The following is an 11,367-nucleotide window of genomic DNA, read 5'->3' as shown; positions in this document are numbered from 1 at the left end:
ATTAAATGAAATTTAACAAAACTAAATGAAACAAATCAACAAAACGAAACTCGTTTTCAGTTCTATAGATGTCTAATGCTTATTGGGATTTTCCTTTGCCAATAATATATAGCAAAATATATATTGGTCTAAATTTATGAAGACATTTGTGTCATCCGCTCCGTATGTCCGCATATCATCCCATCCGTTTGCGGATGATATGCGGACATAATGTAAGTCTATGGGGATTGCGGATGTCAGCGGATGACACCGCTGACATTCGATTTTCCTTCCTTTCCGTTTTTTGAACGGAGGAAAAATAGGGTTCTGTTCCTTTCCAAAAAATGGAACAGAACTGAAAGGAGGAAAATCGGATGTCAGCGGATGGTATTCCGCTGACATCCGCAATGCCATAGACTTACATTATGTCCGCAAATCATCCGCAAAAAAATAGGATGATTTGCGGACACACGGAGCGGCCGTGTGAAAGAGCCCTTAATAGAATCTTCTCAAGGGAGAATACAGTATCTCACAAAAGTGAGTACACCCCTCACATTTTTGTAAATATTTTGAAGAAATTACACTTTGCTACAATGTAAAGTAGTGAGTGTACAACTTGTATAACAGTGTAAATTTGCTGTCCCCTCAAAACAACTCAACACACAGCCATCAATGTCTAAACCGCTGGCAACAAAAGTGAGTACACCCCTAAGTCAAAATGTTCAAATTGGGCCCAATTAGCCATTTTCCCTCTCTGGTGTCATGTGACTCGCTAGAGTTACAAGGTCTCAGGTGTAAATGGGGAGCAGGTGTGTTAAATTTGGTGTGATCGCTCTCACTCTCTCATATTGGTCACTGGAAGTTTAATATGGCACCTCATGGCAAAGATCTCTGAGGATCTGAAAAAAAGAATTGTTGCTCTATATAAAGATGGCCTAGGCTATAAGTAGATTGCTAAGACCCTGAAACTGAGCTGCAGCAAAGTGGCCAAGATCATACAGCAGTTTAACAAGACAGGTTCCACTCAGATCAGGCCTCGCCATGGTCGACCAAAGAAGGTGAGTGCACATGCTCAGCATCATATCCAGAGGTTGTCTTTGAGAAAAAAGACATATGAGTGCTGCCAGCATTGCTGCAGAGGCTGAAGGGGTGGGGGGGTCAGCCTGTCAGTGCTCAGACCATACGCTGCACACTGCATCAAATTGGTCTGCATGGCTGTCATCCCAGAAGGAAGCCTCTTCTAAAGTTCATGCACAAGAAAGCCCGCAAACGGTTTGCTGAAGACGAGCAGACTAAGGACATGGATTACTGGAACCATGTCCTGTGGTCTGATGAGACCAAGATAAACATATTTGGCTCAGATGGTGTCAAGCGTGTGCAGTGGCAACCAGGTGAGGAGTACAAAGACAAGTGTGTCTTGTCTACAGTGAAGCATGGTGGTGGGAGTGTCATGGTCTGGGGCTGCATGAGTGCTGCCGGCACTGGGGAACTACAGTTCATTGAGGGAACCATGAATGCTAACATGTACTGTAACATACTGAAGCAGAGCTAAATTCCCTCCCTTCCGAGACTGGGGCACAGGGCAGTATTCCAACATTATAACGACCCCAAACACACCTCCAAGACGACCACTGCCTTGCTAAAGAAGCTGACGGCAAAGGTGATGGGCTGGCCAAGCTTGTATCCATACCTAAACCCAATTGAGCATCTGTGGGGCATCCTCAAACACAAGGTGGAGGAGTGCAAGGTCTCTAACATCCACCAGCTCCATGATGTCGTCATGGAGGAGTGGAAGAGGACTCCAGTGGCAACCTGTGAAGCTCTGGTGAACTCCATGCGCAAGAGGGTTAAGGCAGTGCTGGAAAATAATGGTGGCCACACAAAATATTGACACTTTAGGCCCAATTTGGACATTTTGACTTAGGGGTGTACTCACTTTTGTTGCCAGCGGTTTAAACATTAATGGCTGTGTGTTGAGTTATTTTGAGGGGACAGTAAATTTACACTGTTATACAAACTGCACACTCACTACTTTACATTGTAGCAAAGTGTAATTTCTTCGGTGTTGTCACATGAAAAGTTTTTAAAAAAATGTGAGGGTGTACTTACTTTTGTCAGATACTGTACATTCAATTCTGTTATTTTTCCCTCATTCTCCATGCCCCTTATAAATTCTCAGCACTTTTTCCAGTTCCACAAAATCCTTTTTTTGTGAAATTATGCCTAATGGTTTATGCAAAATTCGGTCTTACTAATGCTTTGTACTGGGAAGGATTATTATGCCATTGCCTTTATCTGCAGTCAGTACCTCTGTTTATACAAGAAAGTATCTTGCTTCCTCTTTCTATCTAGTATACAAGCCCACATATAATGACAATAGAAGTTTTTTTGCAATGCTACAGCTACTTATAAAAATGTTTATTAAAATGGCAATATGTTATAATCTCAATTTTTTTTTTCTGGATTACCAGGTGGACCCTAAAAGAGAAGTCTACTGGACCCATGTTAGCTCAGATGCCTGCAGGTTTGCCATGATGTGGAAATACGGTGGAATTTACATGGATGCTGATGTAATCTCACTTCGCCCAATACCCCAGGACCATTTTGTAGCAGCCGAAACTTTCACAGATACTAGCAGTAGTGTTTTTGGCCTCTCCTCACATTACCAACTGACATGGCAATTTATGGAGAACTTTGTCGAGAACTACAGGGGAGAAATATGGGGACACCAAGGGCCGGGGGTTTTCACACGTGTTGTAAAGAAATTGTGTGGCATGCCGGTATTTAACGCTACTGATGATGTCATGTGTGCAAACATCAGTTATTTTCATCCTCGACGTTTCTACCCCATCTTGTATCCAGCATGGACACGTTACTTTGAAGTCTGGAAGAATTTGCCAACCTTTAATGATTCCTATGCCTTACATCTTTGGAATTTCATGAATAAAGAAGGTAAATCCATGGTACCTGGAAGCAACACATTGGTGGAACATCTCTACCAAAACCACTGCCCTACCACTTATGGATATATCTTGAGAAATGAGAAAACTCACCTTTAACAAGGTACTATGAGCTTATAAAAGCAGATTATAGTAATAATTTCAAGAGAACATATAGGGAAACATTGAAGCATCCCAAAGTCAACACAGAAATGTTGCATTTTAAGCACTTAAAAACTGATTTTCATCCCAGTCCTATTTTTCTATTCCTGGTTGCTACACTAATGAACTTGTCCTTTTGTTTTACATTAACATAAATCTGTGAAACCCTATGAAAAAAAAGTGAATTATTCCCTCCATTCAATGACTGCTATGTCTCTGAGCTCACTGCAGCAATGCCCTCTCATAATGTAACATTAAAAGGAGGTTTCACTTAAGGTCTTGGATTTCTCCATTAATTCTGGTCCACTGTTACTGGAATGGAGAGTGAGGGAAAATCTACACAACCAAGATTGAGAAAGCAACTAAAAATCTCTTGTATAGTGAAGAGTTAAGAGCTGACAAACCATGTATGCAGACAATGCAGCTACACCAAGACCCTTTTGATGTAAGGGACACATTAATACTATATGAAGGCTGAACGGTTGCTGGGATGCTTCCTGCTGTCATGTAGGAGACCCCTCATGATGAACTAACTGTAAAATTCCAGTGGTGTTGGGAAGCAGGCTAATCTTTCACTTCCTGCCCTGGCAGCACTAATTTTGGACTGAAAGTGAAGGTGATATTTTCTCTTTGATTATCTGATCTACAAACCCAATTCCAAAAAAGTTGGGACACTGTACAAATTGTGAATAAAAAAGGAATGGACTAATTTACAAATCTCATAAACTTATATTTTATTCGCAATATAATATAGATAACATATCAAATGTTGAAAGTGAGGCATTTTGAAATGTCATGCCAAATATTGGCTTTTGGAATTCATGAGATCTACACATTCCAAAAAAGTTGGGACAGGTAGCAATAAGACTCCATGTACACGGGACGCTGGAAATGGCCGTTTAGGAGCAGTTGGGCGTTTTTTTCAGAAGCCCCTGAACCCATCTACATTTTATCTTATCTGTCCATGTACACCAGGTCGTTTACAGTCATTTGCAGGCAGTTACGTTCAGGGACTGTTTTTAGAACGCAATTATTTGCGTTTCAACGTGTGTTTCCCGGCGTTTCAAACGCACAAACGCGTCCGAACGCGTCTGAACGCATCCGAAGGCGTCTGAACGCGATGACCCGCGTTTAGCGTTCGCGTTTTTCCATTTTAAAGGGGAATAATTTTTTTGACCTCTAGGAACGCTTCTAAACGCAAACGCCCGCAAACGCTGCTAAACGCGGGTACAAACGCGACCGAACGGACGTTTCAAACTTCCTAAAAATTCCAGCATTCAAAGGGACTTTTAACAACGTCCCGTGTACATGGAGCCTAAGAGGCCAGAAAAGTTAAATGTACATATAAGGAAACAGCTGGAGGACCAATTTGCAACTTATTAGGTCAATTGGCAACATGATCGGGTATAAAAAGAGCCTCTCAGAGTGGCAGTGTCTCTCAGAAGTCAAGATGGGCAGAGGATCACCAATTCCCAATGCTGCGGCGAAAAATAGTGGAGCAATATCAGAAAGGAGTTTCCCAGAGAAAAATTGCAAAGAGTTTGAAGTTATCATCATCTACAGTCCATAATATCATCCAAAGATTCAGAGAATCTGGAACAATCTCTGTGTGTAAGGGTCAAGGTTGGAAAAACCATACTGGATGGCGGTGATCTTCGGGCCCTTAGACGGCACTGCATCCCATAAAGGAATGCTACTGTAATGGAAATCACAACATGGGCTCAGGAATACTTCCAGAAAACATTGTCGGTGAACGCAATCCACCGTGCCATTTTCCGTGCCGGCTAAAACTCTATAGGTCAAAAAAAAAGCCATATCTAAACATGATCCAGAAGCACAGGCGTTTTCTCTGGGCCAAGGCTCATTTAAAATGGACAGTGGCAAAGTGGAAAACTGTTCTGTGGTCAGACAAATCAAAATTTGAAGTTCTTTTTGGAAAACTGGGACGCCATGTCATCCGGACTAAAGAGGACAAGGACAACCCAAGTTGTTCTCAGCGCTCAGTTCAGAAGCCTGCATCTCTGATGGTATGGGGTTGCATGAGTGCGTGTGGCATGGGCAGCTTACACATCTGGAAAGGCACAATCAATGCTGAAAGGTATATCCAAGTTCTAGAACAACATATGCTCCCATCCAGACATTGTTTCTTTCAGGGAAGACCTTGCATTTTCCAACATGACAATGCCAGACCACATACTGCATCAATTACAATATCATGGCTGCGTATAAGAAGGATCCAGGTACTGAAATGGCCAGCCTGCAGTCCAGACCTTTCACCCATAGAAAACATTTAGCGCATCATAAAGAGGAAGATGCGACAAAGAAGACCTAAGACAGTTGAGCAACAAGAAGCCTGTATTAGACAAGAATGGGACAACATTCCTATTCCTAAACTTGGGCAACTTGTCTCCCAGAGATGTATAGTAACGAAGTAGAACTACTTAAGTACTGTACTTAAGTACCGAAATGCGGTATCTGTACTTTCCTAGAGTAGAATTCTTTTCTCCTACTTCTACTTTTACTTCACTACATTTTTTCGATGATTTCGATACTTCTACTCAAGTATTTTTTTTTTGTGCTGCATAGTTACTCGTTACTTTTAAAAAAATTACCACTGCCAGAACAGTAGATGGCAGGTTGCATAAAGCTCAAAAAAATGTGTATAATGTCATTTGTAAATCAGCGCATACGAAAATAAAGGCTGTGTATAATAAAAGCTGCTATACCAAATCTTTCCAATAAAAAGAAAATATGAAACAAACAAATAAATGGTGCTACAGCGCTTAAAGTGCATCAAGAAACTACTAACAAACACAGGTTAATCATTTGAATAAATCATTTGAAATAATAAAAACAATATGATGTTCATGCTTTTGACTTCTTTCTTTAATAACTACATAACACAGTACTTGTACTTCTACTTTCAGTACTTGAGTAGAAATTTTTTTTCAAAACTACTGGTACTTTTTACTTTTAGTACTTAAGTAGCAAATTTTTTGAAAAAACTACTTGCAATACTTAAGTAAAAAAAATGTTGAATACTTTAGTACTTCTACTTAAGTAACTTTTTCTGCGAGCACTTCCACTTCTACTCAAGTAATTTTTTGATCGAGCACTTGTACTTTTACTCAAGTAGAAATTTCGAGTACTTTATACAAGTCTGTTGTCTCCTCAGTCCCCAGACGTTTTCAGACTGTTATAAAAAGAAGAGGGGAGGCCACACAGTGGTAAACATGGCCTTGTCCCAACTTTTTTGAGATGTGTTGATGCCATGAAATTTAAAATCAACTTATTTTTCCCTTAAAATGATACATTTTCTTAGTTTAAACATTTGTTATGTCATCTATGTTTTATTCTGAATAAAATATTGAAATTTGAAACTTCCACATCATTGCATTCTGTTTTTATTCACAATTTGTACGTGTCCCAACTTTTTTGGAATTGGGTTTGTATATACAATGATAAGTGTTTGTTTTTGAGCAGTACCTGAATGGAAGCCCTGAAAGGGCCCTTTTGAAGACTATATAAACCACTAAACCAGTGAGAGGAGTTTAAACCCATGCTAATTATTTATTGCTATTTGGCCTTCAAGGTTTCCTGGCTTGGCGACACCCTATAAGTGTGTGATATGGGGTCACCTGAACAAGACGCATGTGGAAATCATGCTAATGGGTACTTAGAAATAAAATCACCGGCAGGTGTTCTAAAGCTTCCAATTTCTAAAGCAGCAAAGCTCATCTGGCTCTCTTCCATTCCCCTGAGCACATACATTTAACTTCCCACCTGTACAAGTAGTTTTAAGCCTCGTACACACGCAACGATTATCGGCCGACCGATCGGTCGACTTTTGTCCAGTGTTGTTGTGTTGGTTGAAATGTGCTCTAGACTGCACACAAATTTTCTCGGCCAACAACAACCAACTTCAGAAGTGATGTCATGTGCTGGTTTACTTTCCGTGTGTTTTTTCTTCTCTGAGCATGCCCAGTCTTGCTCATCAGATTTTTGTCTGCCGAAATCTGTACTGACTGATGGAAAATAGACCGTTGTGTTGACGGCCAACAAAAATTTTATAGCATGCACACCAGATTTTGTTCGGACGAAAAGTCGCAGTCGGTTGTCGAAAGCATCATACTAACAAGCCGAAAATCGGCCGATCGGACGTTGGCCGAAAATTCACGGCCAACTATTGTTGCGTGTGTACGAGGCATTAGAGTGCTGGTAAATTAAAGTGGTGCACACGTCTCTTCTTGTTTCTGAACTTCAAATGCTACTCCACAAAAAGACCATAAGGCTGCTGCCAGAACAATAAGTAGTAAATGGTCCTTGGTCAGTGCAACGCTTGCCTTGTAGGCATTGGTCTCAATAAAAGTTTTTCAGTTCAGAGGAAACATTGGGTGACATGGTCCCCAACTAATTTTCTCCTCAAAAAAGAGGCAAAATTCATTTTTGCTTACATGTCAGGCCTAGTTGAAGTCCTCAATCACAGAAAAGATCATACTGTCATGACAGCCTCTCTAAACCTACTCCACTCAGCAAATCAGTCATAGAATAGGACCTCTGTTACACACTACAGTGGGAGAAGGAGAGCCAGAAAGCTGAAAGCTGTACCTTACAACCTTCCTACCTTATTGAATTGATTGATGTAAAAGAATTGTGGCTATTGCAAATTGATTTATTGTAAAGCTTCCTACAAATGTATAATTCCCTTTTTTCAATAAAAGCTTTGAAAAGAAAATTGATATTTCATTTTGGTTTAACTTCTGTAAGTTGTGTCCTTTGGCAGTTTCTCTTTTGGGTTTCAGAGACTCATATGGTAAGCTTTCTCTGCAGTATTTGCCTTTATGCCACTTCCCAAAGGACCAACACCAAGATATTGGTTATCCCTCTCTGCTGGACTTCTCAATTATTTGTTTATCCTACTATGTGGGGAAATCATGGAGAGACCATGACAATATTTGCCTTGCCATTGCATGTAGCAGTGAGGTGTGGTATCCTGCCACTGAACTCATAAAAGGCAGGGCCGGATTAAGAGCATCATGGGCTTGTTGCTGAGGATTTTGAAGGGTCTTAAGGGCCGTGCCTTGGCATGCACCCAGAGGAGGAAGGGTGCAGCCATGCATGCCTTATTCAACATGGGATGCTGTCTCTGAAGCCCATAAACACATCCATGCATCGGCAACTGTCCCTCCTTGTCCGGCCTTCGTGCTGTGTGGGGAGGTTCTGAGGGAGCTGCCTGGGGGAAGCGAGCATAGAAGCCAGACTTCTGTGTTTACAAGTGACAGAAGAGCGGTAACAGTGAATATGGCCAACCCGGGGCCTATATTAAGGTAGGGGCCTGGAGCTGCAGCTCCAATAGCCCCTATGTTAATCTGGCCCTGATTAAAGGGTGAGTAAACTCCCATGGATGATTTTTACCTATAGCTCAGCCTATATAAGGTTTACTTATTGGTATAGTGAATACAGCGGTGTCCTCAGGACTCATCCAATCAAAGGACCAGAACCCACCAACCCGTAAGGAAGACCAGGTAAAGATGGAAGCCCTGTCAGTGGTGATGATAACGTGTCGCTTGTGCAGCAGCCCTCCTCAGCCCCTCAGCTCCCCTAATACTTACCTGAACTCCATCTCTATCCAGCCATGTGCATGAGTGCCTCATTTGAACATCCCTCCTAATTGGCTGAGACACAGCAGGGGTGCCATTGGCTCTTGCTGCCGTCAATTAAAGTCAGTTAGCCAATGAGGAGTTAGAGGGGATGAGGCCGAACCACGGCTCTGTGTCGAAATGGACACACAGAGCTGCAACTTGGCTCAGGTGCCCCTATAGCAAGCTTCTCCGTACCCACGAAGAGGAGGAAATGGGCTGCTCTGTGCAAAACCACTGCACAGAGCAGGTACAGTGCCTTGCGAAAGTATTCGGCCCCCTTGAACTTTTCGACCTTTTGCCACATTTCAGGCTTCAAACAAAAAGATATAAAACTGTAATTTTTTGTGAAGAATCAACAACAAGTGGGACACAATCATGAAGTAGAACTAAATTTATTGGATATTTCAAACTTTGTTAACAAATAAAAAACTGAAAAATTGGGCGTGCAAAATTATTCAGCCCCTTTACTTTCAGTGCAGCAAACTCTCTCCAGAAGTTCAGTGAGGATCTCTGAATGATCCAATGTTGACCTAAATGACTAATGATGATAAATAGAATCCACCTGTGTGTAATCAAGTCTCCGTATAAATTCACCTGCACTGTGATAGTCTCAGAGGTCCATTTAAAGCGCAGAGAGCATCATGAAGAACAAGGAACACACCAGGCAGGTCCGAGATACTGTTGTGGAGAAGTTTAAAGCCGGATTTGGATACAAAAAGATTATATTGGGCAGACTAGAAGGGCCAAATGGTTCTTATCTGCCGACACATTCTATAAGTGACTTACAGCTGTAATCACAGCAAAAGGTGGCGCTACAAAGTATTAACTTAAGGGGGCTGAATAATTTTGCACGCCCAATTTTTCAGTTTTTTATTTGTTAAAAAAGTTTGAAATATCCAATAAATTTCGTTCCACTTCATAATTGTGTCCCACTTGTTATTGATTCTTCACAAAAAAATTACATTTTTATATCTTTATGTTTGAAGCCTGAAATGTGGCAAAAGGTCGAAAAGTTCAAGGGGCCGAATACTTTCGCAAGGCACTGTAAGTATGACATGTTTGTTATTTTTAAAGAAAAAAAAAGAGACTTTAGTATTACTTTAAGGGAGAGAAGAATAGTTGTGCTATTGATCTCAATTGAAATTTCAAGAGAGGGGGCATGGGGGAAGGAAAAATTATGAGCTCAGTGTTTGAAAGAAAGCGATGTGAGATCCATATGGATATGTCAGTCTAGGAGTTTGTGATGTGCAAGCAGACTGAAAGAGGGAGCCATTTTAGATTGGATTAAAATTACTATTACTATCGAAACAATGCTTGCTTAATATGCCCAATTCCACTATATACAGTACATAAGGCTGGACATTTAATAGCTTCTAGCGCAACATAACTCCTAACTCTGCAATACATATAAGAGTACAGTAAATAGTTCAGTTCCTAATCAGGAGTTTAAAATAGAGTTCCGGCCTCGGGGGTGAATTTTGGATAAAAATACCCTTGGGATAGTCAGGGCTAGTACATTCCATAATGGCTAGCCTCTGTACTGTCCCAGGTCGCACTTACCTTTTAGAAGAAATACTTACCTTTAAAATTTCTTCTCCAGCGCTGCCATCTCAGGTGTGGGCAACTGAAGCCAGCACGTCCTCTTCTGCCTCCTCTTCGGTGACGTCGGAGTCCCAGAATGCCCTGCACCGGCCCGCTCGTCACTTTCACGTCGCATTCCTGCACAGCTTCTGGCCACGCCCAGAAGCTGTTTAGCAGGGAATGCCACGCCTGCACCGGAAATGACGAGTGGGGTCGGTGCAGGCGCTTTGACTCCTGGGAGCGATGACATTCAGCCCCCAGGAGTCATCGCAAACCAGAAGAGACGGCGCAGGCCACGGCCGCAGTGGGAGGAAGTGGAAGGAAGGTAAGTATATTTTCTTCAAAAACAAGGTAAGTGAACAAAAAAAAAAAAAAAAAACGGGAACATCCATTTCTTTTTCAGGTGACCCTCAGCAAGCGGATGGCCCAAAATCAATTTTATCAATTTTGAGGCCGGAACTCCGCTTTAAGAAATGGAAGTTAGAGTACATCTACTTCTAAAGCAAAGTGGGGAAGTGTTGCAACTTTTACCAGTTTTTATTTTATTGTCTGTGCCTTTGCAGGGAAAATGTACCCTCTTTATAAGGCCCCTTTCACACATGAAAAAGGATAGGCGGACCAGATCAGACCCTCCATTCTCCTCTATGGGCAGTCAGATGTACAGTGCATTGAAAAAGTTTTCACACCCCTTGAAATTTTCCACATTTTCTCATGTTACAACCAAAAACGTAACTTTATTTTAGTGGGATTTTATGTGATAGACCGACACAAAGTGGCACATAATTGTGAAGTGGAAGGAAAATGATAAATGGTTTTCCAAATGTTTTACAAATAAATATCTGAAAAGTGTGGCTGCATTTGTATTCACCCCCCCCCCACCCAAGTCAATACTTTGTAGAACCACCTTTTCCTGTAATTACAGCTGCAAGTCTTTTTGGGGATGTCTCTACCAGCTTTGCACATCTAGAGAGGGACATTTTTGCCCATTTTTCTTTGCAAAATTGCCCAAGCTCTGTCAGATTGGATGGAGGGTGTCTGTGAACAATTTTCAAGTCTTGATACAG

General features: G+C 41.5%; 1 protein-coding gene across 1 annotated transcript; it reads left to right on the top strand.

The window, feature by feature from the left end:
- Positions 1–2,233: 2,233 nt before the first annotated feature.
- On the top strand, positions 2,234–3,038 carry LOC309550077 (alpha-1,4-N-acetylglucosaminyltransferase-like; the record flags this gene model as incomplete). Its single annotated transcript, XM_082250540.1, has 2 exons — positions 2,234–2,305; positions 2,451–3,038. 2 exons carry the CDS (start codon positions 2,234–2,236, stop codon positions 3,036–3,038), a joined length of 660 nt encoding a protein of 219 aa, XP_082106666.1.
- Between the last annotated feature and the right edge of the window lie 8,329 nt (positions 3,039–11,367).

The sequence above is a fragment of the Pelophylax lessonae genome, assembly GCF_965119305.1.
Source record: "Pelophylax lessonae genome assembly, chromosome: 3".
NCBI classification, from domain to species: domain Eukaryota; kingdom Metazoa; phylum Chordata; class Amphibia; order Anura; family Ranidae; genus Pelophylax; species Pelophylax lessonae.
The sequence above is the reverse complement of the archived record's forward strand: the minus strand, read 5'-3'. Positions and strand labels throughout refer to the sequence as shown.